This window comes from Acomys russatus, chromosome 14 (genome assembly GCF_903995435.1).
Source record: "Acomys russatus chromosome 14, mAcoRus1.1, whole genome shotgun sequence".
In the NCBI taxonomy this organism is placed as follows: domain Eukaryota; kingdom Metazoa; phylum Chordata; class Mammalia; order Rodentia; family Muridae; genus Acomys; species Acomys russatus.
Genome location: NC_067150.1, coordinates 48,986,765 through 49,006,027, shown reverse-complemented (window position 1 = coordinate 49,006,027; position 19,263 = coordinate 48,986,765). Strand labels below are relative to the sequence as shown.

Sequence of the window (19,263 nt, the reverse complement as noted above, 5' to 3'; positions counted from 1 at the left end):
GGTACTCTCTGAGTGGCAGAAAAGGGGTAGGGCCTTAAAGATCACATGGAAGCAGAACATTGTGTGTGCGTGTGTGCACACATACATACACATGTATTTCCCCACACGGATTCTCACTATGTAGTCCCAGCTGGCCTCAAACTCAAAAACCTCCAGTCCCCATCTCCTAAGTGCTGAGATTTTAGGTTTGGGTCACCACTATATTTCTGCTAATGCAGAAAACTACCCATTTGATGCCTTCCTACTTGACACCACCAGGTGGCACCACCAGACTGTCATGCTACCAAGGGAGCAGGACCCACACTGAGAGGCACGGGTTTTTTTTGTGTGTGAACCTCAGTCCTAACACATAAAGTAAGAACCTTTCGGTTACACTCGGGTGCTGATGCTCACCTCTTAGGCTAGACACCTGCTGGCCTTGAGTCTTGCTGAAGAGAGACAGTTCATTGGTGATAGACTCCAGCATCTTGACGAAGTTGGGCAGGAAGAGGATGACTTGCACATCATGGTTGGCTAGGTGCCTCCCACAACTGATACCCTGAGCACCCTTCACATGGGGCCCACACAGCAGGGCTACTGTAGGCCTCTGGTGAACATTCTTAGGGTTCAACCTAGAACACAAAAGGGAAGAAGCAATTACTGGACAGACCGGGCCAATCCCTTGAGTCCCCATCACAGAAAGAGGTGCCTGTTATCATAGGTACCTTGTTCTCCAATGGTGACCAAGTCTGCCAGGCTTATAGTGTGGCCTCACTGCTTCTTCTTCCCACTAGTTCACCCACAAAAAGTAACATACAACCCTGACTGTCAGAACTGTGTTGTGGCCAGAGAACATCTCTATGTGAAGTCAGTGGTGGGACAGCTCCATTTCTGACCCCCAGCCCCCCAAGGCTGCTTGGCTCCAGCAAAGTCAGGCTCCTCATTCTCTCCTGCAGTTGTAAGGCTCTGGCCTGCACATGCTCAAACTATGTCTTCTAACCAAACAGCCCTTCACTCCCTGTTTTTCCCCAATATTTTTATTGATTATTTTAAAATTTCACATCATGCATCCCTACCACACTCACTTCCCAGTCCTCCAAGGTCTGTTCCCCACCACTGTCACCTCCCCATCCTACCCCCACCACTGTCACTACCTTCCCATCCTATCCCCACCACTGTCACCTCCCCATCCTAACCTCACCACTGTCACCTCCCCATCCTACCCCACCACTGTCCCCCACCACAGGTACCAGTCCCCATCTAACCCCCCACTGTCACCTCCCTCCATACCAGCACCCCACCAACTGTCACCTGCCATCTATCCCCACCACTGTCACCTCCCATCCTACCCCCACCACTGTCACCTTCCCATCCTATCCCACCACTGTCACCTCCCATCTACCCCATCCACTGCATCCTTCCACACCTATCCACCCTGTCACCTTCCCATTCCGAAGCCCCCACCACTGTCACCTTCCCATCCTATCCCCACCACTGTCACCTCCCCATCCTACCCCCACCACTGTCACCTCCCCATCCTACCTCACCACTGTCATCCTATCCTCCCCACCCCTGGTCACCCTCCCCCTCCTCACCTCACACTGTCACCTCCCCATCCTACCCTCACCACTTTACCTTCCCATCCAACCCCACCACTGTCACCTCCCCATCCTACCCTCACTTCACCCCCCTGCAAACAAAAAAAAAAAAAAAAAAAGGGAAAAAGAAACCTACAAATCCAATAATCCACTTTGTGTTGCCCATATACTCACTGAGGCATGGTCAAACTCCCAGTAGCCAGCCCCTTAAAGAAAACCGAGTCCTTACCCACCCCACCCCATGCCCCTGCCCTGCCCTGCCCTGCATTCAATAGTGGAGAGCTACACTTCAGTATTCATGTCACAATGTTTAAGAGTTCTCTTTGATGGTTTCCTGTCTAGGCTGTTATTTTTTGGGGAGTGGGGTGGGAGTGGGGATAGGAGTTGACACTGAAGCCTTCCATGTCCCTCTTTCTCAACCATGAGTGTGCAATCATCAATGCCACTGTAATAGTAGCTTCCTTGCCCTTTACAGTCAGTGGGAGCATGGATCATGGACTTCCACATGGTTTCTGGCAACAGCACGGACATGGACCTCTGGTGGTCTCTGGTGGCAGCAGAGACCACAGACTTGATCAACATGCCCCTTTGCAGCAGCACAGGCCATGAACATCACATGGCCCTCGGTGGTAGCACACAGCCTTCTCGCATACCTGTCACGCTGCTGAGTCTCTAACTCAGCCCCTCTCCATCTCTCATCCCCTCTCTCTTCCCCCATCTTTCCTACCTCTCCATTTCCTGTTCGTTTGTCATAGTAGCACTGAAAACTGCAGTGTGTCACACATAGTATTATTGTTTTTGCCCAAATAGGTTTACATGCAAATATTTATTGCAATGAGCCATTGGTTTGGTGCAAGGTCTCTTGTCTCTAATGTACAATAAATGCTGAATTCTAGAATGTCCTGCTGCTGCTCAGAGTCAGGGTAATCCTGTAGCTAGGCAGGAGGCCTAGGGGTAGGCTCTGTGTGACTTGTAGGCTACTGCACACTTCTCTGTCCTCCATGTTAGCTGCCCAGAAACTTACCAGGTCCTACCTTCACTCTCATATCCCTCAGGCAGCACCCATGCCCCCACCTCCTGTCTAAGAGCAGGGCAAGCAATGGCTCCAAGCTAGGGGCCAGCTGGCAGACTCAGGACAATTCCACTTGGCAACGACACCTGGGTCTGCAGGACTGGCTCCTCCACATGCCCCCAGCAGCCCACAGACAGTAGAGGTTGGGGTAGACCGACCCAAAGTGCTGCATCTGGGCCCGGACAGCGGCAGAGCTGGTCAGCCCCACGGGGCTTCCCATGCAAGCCCTTTACTTTTCAAACTCTGAGCTACCTTTTCTTTGAGCTCCAGATAGAGGCTCTTACCTCTGACTCATGCTAATTTTTCTCCTTTTCTCAACTCCCATTGTCCTTGAGTATTTGCCAATCCAAGTCTGTTCCTGAGGTACCAAAAATCTGATGAGAGCAATGCTGTAGTGACTCCTAGTTACTTCTGAAGGGACTTGTGTGAACAAATGAACGAGAATTTTAGTTATCAGGGCAGGGCCTACCTTGGAGAAAAGTCACTTGTCAGCCAAAGTTGACAAGCCTAAGTTTTATGAGAACCAATGTTGAGCCAGGCGTGGTGGCGCAATCGGGAGGTAGAGGCAGAGGCAGGCGGATCGCTGTGAGTTCGAGGCCAGCCTGGTCTACAAAGTGAGTCTAGGATGGCCAAGGCTACACAGAGAAACCCTGCCTTGAAAAACCAAAATAAATAAACAAACAAACAAACAAACAAACAAACAAACAAATAAACGAGAACCAATGTTATGGAGGTTTAGATCAGCCCTGGAGGAGGCCCACAACACAGGCAGCAAGGTAGAGAAGAGGTGGATTCCAAGACTTAGAGCGGAACAGTATCCGCCAATCACCATCACCCACAGGGAGGGAGATTACAAGTATCATCAAGACCAAGAGGAATTCCAAGACTTCACTGCTCAAAGTTACTTGGTAGAACTTAGCACCATCCTCCACACAGACACCACACTAGTCACTACGCCATTATCCCTGCCTCTAGAGCAGCAGTTCTCAACCTGTAGGTCATGACCCCTTGGGGGGGGGGTCGAACAACCCTTTAATAGGGGGTCATATATCAGATGCTTATATTATGATTCATAACAAAATTACAGTTATGAAGTAGCAATGAAAATAATTTTATGAGGCAGGCATGGTGGTGCACACCTTTAATCCTAGCACTCAAGAGGCAGAGGCAGGTGGATCTCTGTGAGTTCGAGGCCAGCCTGGTCTACAAGAGGAGTCCAGGACAGCCAAGGCTACACAGAGAAACACTGTCTCAAAAAACAAAACAAAAATTTATGGGCGGGGGTCACCACAACACGAGGGACTGTATTAAAGGGCTTCAGGATTAGGAAGGTTGAGAACCACTGAGCTAGAGGAAACATAACACTTCTCACTTCAGACATATGCTACAGAGTGCTGGAACCTGACTCATGGGCCCAGTCCCCAGTGGGCCCTTCCTAATCCCATCACAAGCCCTCACTAGCATGAAAGCAGATTGGGTAGCACACACAGCACCTCTGCAGCATGGAGATCTAGCTCCACTACACCAAGTGTTTTTCCTTCAAGCTCTAAGGCATAGTTTGTTCCTTTGAAATCATGGGGCTGTAATATTTCCCTTCAATGTGAAGCTCTGAGGAACACATAAAATTTTGTTGTGAAAAATGGCACTTGAAACCAAGTGTGGTGGCGCACACCTGTAATCCCAGCACTGGGGAGACAGAGGCAGGCAAATCTATGTGAGTTCAAGGCCAGCCTGGTCTACAAAGTGAGTACAGAACAGCGGCTACACGGCTACACAGAGAAACTGTGTCTCAAAAAACTGAAAGAAAAATGACACCACACACACACACACACACACACACACACACACACACACACAACACACTGAACAGGGACAGAAAACAGTGTTTCTGGCTCTCTAAATACTATTACCTGCTACAAAGGACAGAGATGGGTCTTCTTAGCTCAGATTAAGAAAAATAGGAAAGGCTGGGTAGTGGTGGCGCACGCCTTTAATCCCAGCACTCAGGAGGCAGAGACAGGTGGATCTCTGTGAGTTCAAAGCCAGCCTGGTCTATAAAGCATGTTTAGGACAGCAAAGGCTACACAGAGAAACCCTGTCTACTACAACAACAACAACAACACACACACATTCCAAACAAAAAAGACTAACAACACACACACACACACACACACACACACACTCCAAACAAAAAAAACTGCTTTAGAACTACTGTTCTAGCAAAACACAGTCAGAGAGTTCCTAGCACTTTTCACTATGGAGACTCACTGTATTTTCTGAAGACTTCCCCAGATTACTGGAGGGCATGAGCGGCGTGGTTTGTTATCACTGGTATGCTCAGTGTCAAGCATAAGGCCTAGGACACACCCACTGGTAAGACCAAGCTCTGTCACTAACAGTGGCCTTCGGGCAGGCAGAAGCGCCTGGTTCACTAGGCTGCCAGGTGTCTCTAAAAGTTCTCAGCTATAGTGCTCAAGGCTGATCAGCAGCTACTATGTATTCAAATGTTAACTGCTTGTTCCTCAAGTTCCTGAGGCGGGAATCCTCAGGTATCCAAAATGATGGGTGTAAACTTTGCCTCCCAAACTGTCTCTGATTGGCAAATAAAGTGCCTATACCTGGGCTGAGCAGGCAAGAGGTAGGCAGAGCCTAGGCTCACAGGCCTTTGGGGGTTGCAGAAAGGACCATGAGAGGGAGAGAGGAGGAAGGAGCAGGTTGTCATGGGTTAGCATGAAGCAGGAGCAAATGGCCAAAAGCAGTTTACTCTGAGGACTGGCCTGATGGAGCAGAACAGCCCCAGTAGAACATGCGCAAGTATTTTATGAGATTTCTGGATGGGAAATAGACAAGAGAGCTTAGAGGGTTAATATCTGGCCAGTCCCAGGTGTATTAAAACCTATTAGAAATCTAACTGGTTTCTGTGTCCATTTATTTCTAAACTAGCAAGGCTAAGGGATAACTGCCATCTTAGTAATAATTATATGAATCTATATTAAATATTAGCAATTTCACAATAAAGACTGATGCACTTGCTACTGAAAGGCTGAGTGTCAAAGGCCGGACCTCTGCAAGACTCTTCAAACTCAGGCCTGACAAGCAGCAGGGATCTCAAAGGACCAGACACAACTGCCAGCAAAGAAGGAGAATAAGAACTTACACGGCAAACAAAGAAACCTGCAGCAAAAGAGGCTCGGATGGGACATGGTGACTGACTGGCAGCAGCTCCTATGTGCATGTGAGGTGTGTGGGCTGACCAGGCAGGGCATTGCCACCACATGCAGCACTGCCAGTCTAGAGCCACTCACCTGTTAGGTCCTCCGAGGAGAGTCAGTGCCATCTGACTGGCGCACACACCAGTCATCTCAAGTCTCCGCTCTAAGGTCAGACCATGCTTCTCAGCCACAGACAAGAGCTTTTTATGTAGCTCATAGGAAACACTTGGGACCACCAGGCCAGAGTCTGTGGTAAAAGAAAGGTAAGGAGTGAGAAAAATTGGTATAAGAAATCAGGTATTTAAAATAAAAAAAATATATATATAAGCCGGGCGTGGTGGCGCACGCCTTTAATCCCAGCACTCGGGAGGCAGAGGCAGGTGGATCGCTGTGAGTTCGAGGCCAGCCTGGTCTACAAAGTGAGTCCAGGATGGCCAAGGCTACACAGAGAAACCCTGTCTCAAAAAAAATATATATATATATATGGGCATTCTATACAGATTCTGCAAATGCCAACTTTTTTTTTTTTTAAAGGCAAGGTCTCTCAGCTGGGCATGGTGGCACATGTCTTTAATCCCAGCACTCAGGAGGCAGAGGCAGGCAGATCTCTGTGAGTTCCAGGCCAGCTTGGTCTACAAAGAGAGTTCTAGGACAGCCAGGGCTACACAGAAAAACCCTGTCTTGAAACCACCCGTACCCTAAAAAAAAGACAGGGTCTCTCATGTAGCCTAGGCTTAAAGTGATTATGTAGTCAAGGATAGCCTTGAACTCAAATCCTCCTGTTTCCACCTCTTCGCCGTGGGATTACAAGTAAGCACAGCCACACCCAGTTTATTCAGTATTGAGAATTGAACCCAGAATTTTGTGCATGTTAGGAAAAAACTACCAAATGAGCTTTATTCTAGGCCAAATGCCAACATTTTAAGATCAAACTTTGCCAGTCATATTGGAGTATGCGTTGAATCTCAGCATTCTGAAGACAGAGAGAGTCCAATTGCTGTGAGTCTGAGGAAAGCCTGGCCTACATAGTGAGTTCCAGGACAGCCAGGGCTGGGTAGAGACCCTGTCTCAACAAGACCAAGCCTAACCTGTTCAGGCCTCCTCTGAGGCTGAGGCATACTTGAGGAGTAAATGACAACCTATATAACTTGTTCTAGAGCAGCCCAGAAGAGGGAGAAACTTGCCCTCCCCCCTTAGCAATTCAGCTTTAGGCTATTGGGCAAAGATGCCATAGCATCCCGTCACAATAAAACAATGCACTTTTCCCAAAATGGGAAAAGACCCCTGGACTGTGGAGGTTTCCTCATGAACAGGCTACGCTTCTTTCCCAAGAACTGAAACAGATACTAACTAGCCCTTTGATCTCTCTAAACACTGCTATTCTCATCAATTTCTTGGCACGAAGTTCTTCCCATCTGCTCTCCGCTTCCTCTTACTTCTTTCTTCTACTTAGTTCTTCCTCTTAGCTTAAGAAATTCAGCCAGCAAGTCTGGAGAGATGGCTCAGCCATTAAAAGTACTCTTCAAAAGACCCGGGTTCAATCCCCAGCACTGACATGGCAGCTCACAACTGCCTGTAACTCCAAGATCAGACACCCTCACACATATATGCAGCCAAAACATCAATGCACCCAAAAAAAAAAAATTTTTTTTTAATTTTAAAAATTCAACTAGCAACTTCTTTTCTCAAATAATTTGTCATTTTCTCCCTATTTGCATATTACTCAATCTTCTGGCGATCAGGAAGGAATACATCGAAACACTGTCAAGGTATTTAAACAAAATTCTAAGAATTCTGTCCAGCACCTAGTACACTTGGGTAAGTTTATGTGGTGTACCCTACATATCAGCATCCTGTTAGAAAACCTGCCTGCCCCAGTGGTCATTTCTAAAGAAATGTATTTTATTTCTATCAGGTATCCAGTCCTGGCTGTGTAGATTACTCAAATCAGACACCAGGAGGCCAAGAAACCAAGCAGAAAGCCCAATTCTATGGTACTCAGGCCTGTCTCTTCTCAGAGCAGAATAATACAGCTTAATGTAAGGAAGACATAATGAAAAATATCTAATATTCATCAAAATAAATGTCAGCTGAGTGCTTCTGTCTACCCAACTCTCATTTCTGTTATGGGCAGAGGAGACAAACAGTGCCACTAAAACCAGAGTCGCCCCCCTTTTCAAAAACTAAGTCACTGGTGTCCCAGAAATCAAGGCTGAAGGTGCAGCCTGACCTTACATGTTAAGAGCTTATTAAAACAGCCATTTTTTATTTTACAGCCTACTATAGACAGACACATATTATCAGAACTAACTAGGAGGCCCTGATAGCAGTGAAAAGGCTGGCTGAATTTCTCCTAAGCTATCTTGTCTGAGACTGGTCAAATACCTATCTACCTCAAAAATACCTCTTTACCTGTAAAATCATGCAGAGGACAGCGTTCACTCAGTCTGTACTCCTTTACTTCTCTACCTGAGCCAGTACTGTTGGGTTTAAAGTGGGATGGCCTACTCCACTATAAATCAAGCTTTTCAAGCCTAGCTCTTGTGCTGTACAGACAGGAAGCTCTCTGTGAATAAGGAGATTCATTTTCAGCTAGTTGTCTCCTCACAACCCTGAAAAAAATGAATGAAACTCCAGGTTTGCTGCCATCTCCCCCTGGTCTGTGCTGAGGGCAAGCGGTACCCACTGATGGGCTGGCATATTTCTATAACCTAGAGTAAGACAGGCTGGACTCTTCTGCCTGCAGTCACATGCTGAGAGCCTTACTGGAGCTGCTTTGTTTGCTTCTCCAAAAGGAACACACAAGAATCACAAAATGTTCCTTTTAAACACTTACAAATAAAGTTCAAGAAGCTGGGCTGGCTTATCAGAAACAGGCAGGAGGAATAAAATAAGTCCCAAAGGAAAGGAAGCAAGAACATAGTGTGTATACTGCAAACAATAACTCTGGCAGTCTGAACACAAGCCAAGCCTGGTATGTTTGGGTAGAAGGTGGATCTTTATTGTTTAAGAATCAAGACAGTCAAATCAGTTGCCGGGTTTCTCTGAAATATTAGTATGTATTTTACAGCTGTGCTGAAGAAAGAAAGGGAGACATAACTGCATCCAGTTCGTGACAAGCAGAGCATTCATAAGGCACCCATTAACTTCTAGGTATCAAGGAAAACAACTCAAGCACACATTGCACGGGCCAGGAAAGGCGACTCCTCCCTGCATTGCTCATTTCCACAGCGTGGGGCTGGGCTGTGTCTTGGGTCACGGGGCCCAGCAGCCTAGCATTGCATATGTCTGCCTCTTCCCATGCTATCACTTATGTACTCCCCATTCCAGTCTACAGCACTTTCGGCCTTTCTCTCCTTAGAGACATGTATGTTCTGATCTTCTCCATACCCCAATTTGGCAGCCCCACACCAAGCTTTCTCAGGTCTAGCCCTTCTCCTGCCTACCTAGACTCTTATAACAAAGTCTCTCTCAATGTAACGCAATCTTCACACAAATGTGGCTCTTTAGTAGGAAAGGTTCTGTGCCCTCTATCTCAGGAAGAAGGAACCCGGCTCTGCTGATTCATCTGGACCAGTGAAGATTCAAAACCACCTATAAATTATACCTTCAGACTAGCAATGTATAGGCAGGCCCTACACATATATATTAAAGCCACCACAAAATGAACATAGCATTATCCGGGCACACAGAGCCTTCTTTCCTGGCTGCATCTGGCTCACAGCCTTTACCTTACCTTTACCACTTCTATCAGGGCCCAGATACTTCGGCTACTTCTAGGCTCTATTCCAACAGTTCCTAAATAGTTTAGACTTTTGGCTTCCCTCTCCTAGCATGAGTTTCTTCTCAACTTTTACTTTAAAATATTTTATTTATTTACTTATTTGTGCACATATGCCATGGTATATAAAGTCGGAAGAAAACTTGTGGGAGTCAGTTCTTTCTTACCATTATGTGGGTTCTGGTCAGACCAGTAAATGTTAGTTTCTGTGACGGGGTTTCCCTGGCTGTCCAGTAGCACACTTTGTAGACCAGACTGGCCTTAAACTCACAGAAATCTATCTGCCTCTGACTCCCAAGGCTTGGGATTAAGGTGGGTACCACAGCTGCCCAGCTCAGACCAGTAGATTTTCCTTTTAACTAATACACTAAACATTAAAAGTTGTACATCTTAAGGTAGTACCATGTAATGTTCAACAACCATGAAGGGTGTGTAATGTTTAAATCAAGTCAAACCCAGTGTTGGACCCAGAATGTACAATTACCATCTTGCTAGGCAAGATGTACCCACTAATTTAATAGTTGCATGGAGGTTATGAGGTAACCTTTCTGATGGGATCTGAGGCCTGCTCCACAGGAGGAAAATCATGCCTAGTAATGTAAACCCGGTTTAAAGTCCAGGGTTCTAGAGGCCCTAAGCCCTAGCAAGAATCTACTACTGATAATTTACTAAATGGACATGTTGTTAAACTGCCTTCTATATATTTATGTTTATTCCCATATATTAGTTCTGCTCTCTATCTTGGCCAGAGAACCTCCCTGCCCTACAGTGGGCAGTGGTTAATGCAGAGACTCATAACTGGTCAAAGTGCTAAGAATAAGTGAGTGACTGTTGTGTGCTGAGTCCTAAATGAGACACCTGCATCAAACTCACAAAGCTCAGGGAAGAAGAGGCACAGAGACTATAAGAGGCAGAGGATGGGCCGGGCGTGGTGGTGCACGCCTTTAATCTCAGCACTCGGGAGGCAGAGGCAGGCGGATCGCTGTGAGTTTGAGGCTAGCCTGGTCCACAAAGCAAGTCTAGGACAGCCAAGGCCACACAGAGAGAGCCTGTCTCAAAAACAAACAAACAAGCAAACAAACAAAACACACACCAAAACCCAACCAACCAAACACAAAGAGCCAGAGAATGGAGAAAGGTGCTGTGAAATGCTCTCTTCTATATATGACATGGATTTTGCAGGTATAAAGAAAGCCACAACCATCAGACTCTATTTCCAGTGTTTTAGAATTCAAATGGGAAAAACTAGATACATATACAGAAATCAAAGAGAACACATAATGTCCTAAACTGTCATCTGAGCCCAGTGCCAGGTATGGATTTCAAACTAGGAGATACACAGAAGGTGTCCATTACTCAATGTCAACTATACCTTTGGAGGCAAGCAGGACTGTAGTCTCAAGAGAGAAGGCCTCCAAACGGAGAGGACTCAGACAGAACTCCAGAGACCAGAACGAGCAATACACTTGTAGTTAAGGCATCCCTGTCTCTGACAACACCTGCCTTACTGTACAGGCCTAGAAACTCTGAAGGTTCCCAGGTTTAGTAGCTTTTTGTGCCCTGGTAATGGAGGATCTGCTAGAGCCTGAGCTCCCCAAGTCAATCAACTGGCCGTCAAGGCAGTCTGCTTGCAGAGGCATGACCCAGAGACTGGGCTCATTGCTTCTGTTTATGGGGAAGGAATAAATACCTTGGTACAGAAGCACAGGGTGACCAGGTCACGTGTTCTAGTCAAAACACATTGAATTCAACTCCCGTTGTCTCCTGGGAGGGTGTCCCTTGGAATGAGTTCTCCAAAGCACCTGTTCTAGCTTGTGATGGGAATGTGATGAGTCTTGAGGCTCATGGGGAGACTAAGGTAAAAATTCACCTAGAAGGTTGCTGGGTCCATGGTCTAAGAGGTCATGAGATGCACTGTGCCCACTGCAGTAGACACTCAATTCTAAGAGAGAAGCAGTTTCCTCAAGAGCACAACAGCTACAGAGGGAGTTCTTGCAGCCTTCCAACACTCTGACTGTGCCCTGGGCATACCGGGCAGCTGTCTGTCTCCTGTTACTCCCCACTCATACCCCATGCTGAAGACTGAGCCCAGGGCTTTAAGCATGCAAGTCAAGCCCCCGACTGCTAAGCTAGACTCCCAGCTCTTCCTATGAAATCTCTTTTGTGGTTTTTTTTTTCAAGACAAGGTTTCTCTACGTAGCCCTGGCTGTCCTAGAACTCGCTCCGTAGACCAGGCTGGACTCAAATTTAGGGATATGCCTGCCTCTGTCTCCTGAGTGCTAGGATTAAAAGTGTGAGCCACCATGCCCAGCTCCTAGTACATTTGTAAGAGCAGGTTAAACAATACACACAGCAGCAGTTTCTTCTGGTGCCAGTGTGCTTTTGGGGGTGCTTATCAAGGCCAGATATGCCTTGTCATATATGGTGTCACCCTCATTCACTATCTTACTTTTTTGGGGGGGGGAGTTCAAGATAGGTTTATTTGTATAATCTTGGTTGTCCTGGAACTTGCTCTGTAGACCAGACTGGCCTTGAACTCAGAGATGTGTTTGCCTCTCAAGTGCTAGGATTAAAGGCATTCACCACTGCCACTACCATCTTACTATTTTTTTTTTTTTTTTTTTTTTTTTTTTGGTTTTTCGAGACAGGGTTTCTCTGTGTAGCCTTGGCCATTCTGGACTCACTTTGTAGACCAGGCTGGCCTCAAACTCACAGCGATCTGCCTGCCTCTGCCTCCCGAGTGCTGGGATTAAAGGCGTGCGCCACCACGCCCGGCCTTCACCATCTTACTTTTTAAGACCAGGTCTAAAATAGAGCCCAATACACTGGCTGGCCAAAAAGCTCTAGGAATCAGTCCTCCTCCTGTCTTCACTCCCCAGAACTGGGATTACAGGCATGTACTGCTACACAGAGTTTTTTTTAGGTGGGTACAGAATAACTAAACTCAGGTTAGATTCCCATGTTTGCACAGTAAGCCCTCGTTGATGAGCAATCTTTCCAGCCCAAGCACAGAGTTTGGCCAGACCCAACTGGTCCTAAGTATGCATTTCAGAATATTATAAACATTTAGCACAAACTCTCCCTGGCACCTACCACCTCTCTGGGGACCTCTTCACTGTATGTTGTGTACTCACATGCACATATACAAACAATTTGTTTCCACAGATTTTCAACTTGTAAGTCTGGATCCAGAGATATCCTAACCCATTCGGGAGTAGCTTCCGAACATTATTATCTTATAGGGCAGGCCTGAGTTGACTGCCTTACAACCTGTCATGGTAGAAACAGCAGCCATGCCAAAGCACCAAAAAGAGCTTTCTAGAAATAAGCATGTGTACATGGATATACACACTTGGGTATGCTCACACTTGCTCTCTAGGCTGGCAAAGAATCTTGTTAAGGGGAGTATGTCAAATTACCAAGCACCTGCTTATATGTTGTTGACACCATTTAGCATGAATATGCAGGAGAGCAGCAGCAAGCTATGAGAATTCTAAGACTAAGCTACCATGAAACAGGTCATGAACATACTGCTCTTGTTTCTCCACTCTAGGTATTAGCAAAAAAGAAAGCATCTAGTATTCAAAACATGAATGCCACAAGTGTTATATATAAAAATTAAAGATTAAGACGGATGATAGAATATAAGGTACCAGGCAGATATTATGTTATGTTATACAGAATTTATTAGATGAGCATGGGGGAGAAGAAAAGGGGGAAGGTACCCCAGAGAGAGAGGAGAGGTAGTGAGGAGAGGGAAGTAGAGAGGTAGAAAGAGAGCAGAGAGAGAGCGCCACACGGAGGGCATCCTTTATATGGCCCAGGGCAGAGCCACATCAGAAGTAGGCAGACTGAAGCAGAATCCTAACAAGGCCTTGCTGGAGAGCTCTCCAGGCCACTCCTGTAAATTACTGACTAGACTGCTCCACGTCAGAGACAGCACTTTTTAGAGACTGCAGTCTGTTTGCCACTAATCAGATTTCTCTTCTTATACTAGACTCTTCCCTTAACTTGTCTACATTCACAAGAAAAAAAGTTTTGTCAAGTAGATTGTTTCTCCAAGTATCCTGGACAAATTGCTTTACTCTGATGCTAACATTTGGAACTAAAGAGTGTCCAAATACTATTTGAATAGTACTCAGTAAAAATTTGAAGACTGTGCTTTGAAGCTGGAACAGAAATGAAAATCACCTGTAGAAGTCGCTCCATGAGACAACTGTTGCTCTCTTTCTAGCATGACAAAGGGGATTTTTTTTTCCCCCTACTAACCACTGCCAGGGCAAACAAGAAAAACCAGGTGGCAAGAGGCTGCTGGGCTTCTTGTCCCCCTCCCCCCCCCCCCCCCCCCCCCCCCCCCCGACCGCCATGTACTAGTAGAATGCCACTTACCACCACACAGCTCAAGCTGCTGTCCCCTGCTTCAAGAAGAGCATGTGTGGCGTGTAGTATATTTGCTGATGGAAAGTAACTTCGTTGAGGACAGAACTTTCTATTCCTGTCTAATGAGACATTTCTCTTCAGGAAATGTTTTCTCAGGTTCTTCGGGCTCTGAAATGTTTTCCTCATTCCCACTGTGGACTCTCTTACCTTTGTAGTCACGTAACTACAAGGCAGACCATCATCTTCCCCAGCTTAGGAATCGCTGTGGTCTAAATAATTCCAGGAAACCACACACTTCATAATCCAACCACCTCTGCAGAGAGGCACAGCAGAAGCCACAGTTGATAGATCAGGGACTATGCCTAATGAGTAACAGCCTTTGAAAGGCCTGAAATCAGGCCGGGCGTCAGTGGTGTACACCTTTAATCCTAGCACTGGAAGGCAGAGGCAGGGGATCTCAGAGCTGGAAGCCAGCCTGGTCTACAGAGTGAGTTCTAGGACAGCCAGTGCTACACAGAGAAACCCTGTCTCTAAAACCAAACTAAACCAACCAACCAAAAAAACAAAACAAACAAAACAAAAAAACAAAAAAAAGAAAAGCCTGAAATCTGATCAAGGCAACCTGTCCTTACACGAGTAGTTTAGAAACCCAAGGGATCCAGCAGTCACACTATGACTTAAGGGAGCGTGCTCAGTAATAAGGCATGCCAACCAGGTCTAGCAGAGAGAAACTGAACGGACATCCGTCTTGGCCTGGTAGTTTGCCTAGTCTTCATAGGTGCACAAGATATGATCAAAAAGCCATGTCAGCGATCCCCCTAAGTGCAATTCAGCTGTCTACACATTTCTTCCTACGAGTAAAGTTTCCATACTCTTCAAGCCAAGACGGAAGCATTATGCTCAATTCCCTTTGTATTTAGAAAAAAAAACTGTGATTTCCCCTTTGGTTCTTAGAATCACTCAACTACAATGATTTGTACACTGTATTCTAAGAAGTCTGGTTACTAGGTGGTTTGGAGGACAAGGAAGGGCACTGATGAGGCAGATTACATCTCCTACAGCTACTTTCATCTGTGCTTCAAGGCCATAAATGTGAAGACAAGTTTGTGGTGATCTGAATAAGAATGGTCCCCACAGACTCCTATATTTGAAAGAGTTAGAAAGATTAGCAATTGCAGCCTTGATGGAGTGGGTGTGCCTTTGACCAGGCCCAGGTGCTCAGTTCTCTCTCTCCTCCCTTCCCACCCCCACCCCCTCCTGCTTGTGGATCAGGCTGTAGCTCTGAGCTACTTCTCCAGCACCACGCAGGTCAGCCACCATGCCCTCTGCCACAATGACAATGAATTAAGCCTCTGAAATTATAAACAAGGCCCCAATTAAATGCTTTCTTTCATAAGTGTTGCCTTGGTCATGGTGTCTCTTCGTAACAATAAAAGAGTGACTAAAACAAAGTTTCTGACTTAAAAAAAAGTCAGAAACCGGAAAAATGGCTTCCCAGTTAAGAGCACTGCTGCTTTTCAGAGGTCCTGAGTTCAGTTCCCAGCACTCACATGATATCTATAACTGAGGTCTCGTGTGATCAGATAAACTCTTCTGGTGTGCAGATAGATGTACATGCAAATAAAACATCCATCTACATAAAATAAATCTTTTAAAATTAAAAAAGAAACCATCCAAATGTGGTACGTACTCCTTCAGTCCCAGTGCTTGGGAGGCAGAGGCAAGTGGATCTTTGGGAGTTCCAGGCCAGTCAGGGCTACATAGTAAGACCCTGTCTAAAACAAAACAAACCCTTAAAACTAACTCAGGTAGAGGCTGCTCTTCGAGAAGACCGGGGTTGTATTCCCAGCACCTACACGGCTGCTCAAAGCTGACTATAACTGCAAGTCCAGGGGAATATAACGCCCTCTTATGGGCTCCAAGGGCATGTATTGACATGCAAGCAAAACACCCATACACATAAAATTAAACCACATAAAAAAGAAAACCACGAGCCGGGCGTGGTGGTGCACGCCTTTAATCCCAACACTCGGGAGGCAGAGGCAGGCGGATCGCTGTGAGTTCAAGGCCAGCCTGGTCTACAAAGCGAGTCCAGGACAGCCAAGGCTACACAGAGAAACCCTGTCTCGAAAAAAACAAAAAACAAAAAAAACCAAACAAACAAACAAAAAAAGAAAACCACTAAGGCAAAAGCACTACACTATAATACAGTGACTTTTGTAACTACAAAGGGACTATTTTGTTAGGTGAGACTCTTAACCAGCCAAACCCTCAATAACCAAGGAGATAAAGGCAGTAGGATAAAAAAAAATGTAATTAATTTCGTCTCCCTCTTTCTTCTCTCTTTTGGTTTTGGTTTTCAAGACAGGGTTTCCCTGTGTATCCTTGGCTGTCCTGGACTTCCTTTGTAGACCAGGCAGGCCTCAAACTCACAGAGATTTGCCTGCCCCTGCCTCCCTGAATGCTGGGATTACAGGTGTGTGCCACCACACTCAGACCAATGTAATTTCTTGAAACTCCAATTTTAGCACATGGATTTTATCCATCTTCAATTCTTTCTTGTATCAGCCAATAGCTAGAAAACAGAGATATATTTCTGATAAAATATACAGACAGTTATCAGGGAGACCAGAACGAAGAAAAGGTCAAATTAACACTCTTAAGTGCCAGACACAGGACATAAATGGACAAGTATTTAAATTACCCCTCCATCATAGCTCAGTGCTAAGTTAGCCACAGTTCCCAACAGACAACCCTGCACCAACCACTTAGTCACTAATTTCTGATGCAAGATGCTGACTTTCAAACAACTTGGTTTTTCTGTTTTAAGCAAATTCAACAGTAAGAGCAGTCCATGGTGGAACTCAATGAAACTCACCAGTGCAGAATTCCTTGCTCACACCGTGTGGTACTGTGATCCTACGGTAGACAATAGGCTCGGATTCCAGGATGTTTTCATCATGGCGGTACCTAGCGGGACGTTCATTTGGGACAGCACGAGAACGGGTACCACTTCTCCTCTCATAGGTGTCAATCTCCTCAAACACAGCTGCTTTGTCAAAGAGGGCCAGGTTCCCCTCAAAGTCAAAATCTGTGTCTGGGATCTCCTCGATATCGTCTCCAAAGCACTCGTCATCTTTATTCTTCATTTGGCCGTTTTTCAACCCACTTTTCTTTGGGGTAGCCTGGTTTGGGTGCCTGCTACTAGATGACCCTGGGGAGGAAAATACAGGACAAAGTCAGTGTGCCCACGAGTAGTGCAAATGGGAACCAGTCACCTGAGAATGTCAGGAATCAAAGGGAAAGGCAGAGTATTTCTAAATCACATTAAGTAGCAAGAAAGGACCTTTGGGAGAACAGACAGTGCTTTTAACCTCTGAGCCATCTCTCCAGCCCAAGTTAGAAGATCTTTAATCTAGTTTTGTCATCAAAATGTCATATAATCAGGGCTGGATTCGGTGGCACATGCCTGTAATCCCAGCACTCAGTGAGACAGAGGCAGGTGGATCTCTGTAAGTTCTAGGCCAGCCTGGTATTTTGTATAAAGCAAGTCCAGGACAGCCAAGGCTACACAGAGAAACCCTGGTTGGGGGGAGGATGTCAAATTATGTCATCTAGGGGCTGAGAACACAGCAATCATTAAGGTATGTGCTAAGCAAACATGAGACGCTGAGTCTGGCTCCCTAGTATGGATATAAAAGCTGGGTGTTTAAGAGTGGACACTTCTGTAACTGGAGGACCCTGAGAGCTTATTCGTCAGCCAGCCTAACCAAATCAGTGAGTCTCAGGTTCAGTGAGAGATATTATGTCTTAAAAACTAAGGTGGAACTGGGGTGGTGGTGTTCACCTTTAATCCCAGCACTTGGGAGGCAGAGGTAGGTGGATCTCTGTGAGTTCAGGGCCCCATAGAGAAACTCTGTCTCAAAAAACCAAAAAGAAAAACAAAAAAACAACAACCCCAAAACCTAAGGTGGAAAGGGATGAAATGCACACATGCACAAAGTATATACACAGAGCTATCTAGTTTGGCGATGGGGTTGACATCCAGTTGGCAGAGTACTTGCCATGCATGCACTAACTCTTGGGTTCAATCCCTAGCAGCACAGAGACTGGGGATGGTGGGCACATCTATAATCCCAGCACTTGAGAAGCGGAGGCAGGACAGAAACTCAAGGTCATCCACTGGCCTAGGCTACAAGAGCTCTTGGTTTACATACAAAATCCAAAAGCAAGAGTTATAATCTTCTAACTCCATCAAGCAAAATGTTCACAGCACCGTTTCTAGGCAGTCAATAAACATCTGACAAATTAATCCACATTAGCGAGGCTATTTTAACATTATTCTGAAGAGTATATATATTATGCAAGTATAACTCATGTTTTCCTAAATCCTCAATGGAAGAGTTGTGGGAGTGGGGTGGGGAATATGACTTTGGTCTCTGAAAAAAGAAAACACGATGAAAATGATGAAGTGCAAAGAGTAGCAGAGACACCATTAACAGTTCATATCATAACCACTAAGAAATGAGAAGTGGTTTAGACTAAATTCCATTTTTATCTGTTTGTCAAAACTTCACGAGAGCATGCTGGGTGGCATGACTAGTTCCCACTGCATAGCTGGCAACACATTATATATAATCAATACCGACTATGGAGAAATAAAGTATACAACCAATGAAAATGTGGTGGATTCAGGTCTTAAAAGGGTTTTTTGGTGTATGTGTGTCCACAAGAGGTTGCCAAGTGTTCTATCACTCTCTACCTTATTCCCTGAGACAGGATCTCTCACTGATCTTGGAGGTAGGCTGGCAAGCCTGAGAGATGTTCCTGTCTCTGACCCACACAGGCACAGGCAGCCATGCTCAGATTTTACTTGTGTGCTGGAGATTTGAACTCAGGTCCTCATGCTTTCACAGCAAGTGCTCTTACCCACAGAGCCATTTCCCCAGCCTAGAAATGTATAAAGTACCATAGAACTATGGATGAGAACATAGAGATGGATTAAGAATGGGACAACAGGGCTGGAGAGACGGCTCAGTGGTTAAGAGCACAGGCTGCTCTTACAGAGGTCCTGAGTTCAAATCCCAGGAACTACATGTCAGCTCACAACCATCTGTAATGGAATCTGATTGCCTCCACTGGTGTGCATGAAAACAGAGCACTCATATAGGTAAAATAAATTAATAATTCTTTTAAAAAAAGAATGGGGTATGAAAATACAAAGTTAAAATAATACACCAT

The 19,263-nt window shown here is 45.7% G+C and overlaps 1 protein-coding gene across 2 annotated transcripts in view; it reads right to left on the bottom strand.

Annotated features, from left to right (window-relative positions):
• The window catches only part of Edc3 (enhancer of mRNA decapping 3), a 37,014-nt gene that overhangs the window by 3,237 nt on the left and 14,514 nt on the right, over positions 1–19,263 (bottom strand). For both annotated transcript variants that reach the window (XM_051156539.1, XM_051156538.1), the window contains exons 4-6: positions 16,901–17,236; positions 5,955–6,108; positions 394–611 (exon numbers count right to left, since the gene is read on the bottom strand). In XM_051156539.1, the coding sequence (XP_051012496.1) occupies positions 394–611; positions 5,955–6,108; positions 16,901–17,236 (708 nt within the window). The remainder of the gene's footprint in view (positions 1–393; positions 612–5,954; positions 6,109–16,900; positions 17,237–19,263) is intronic.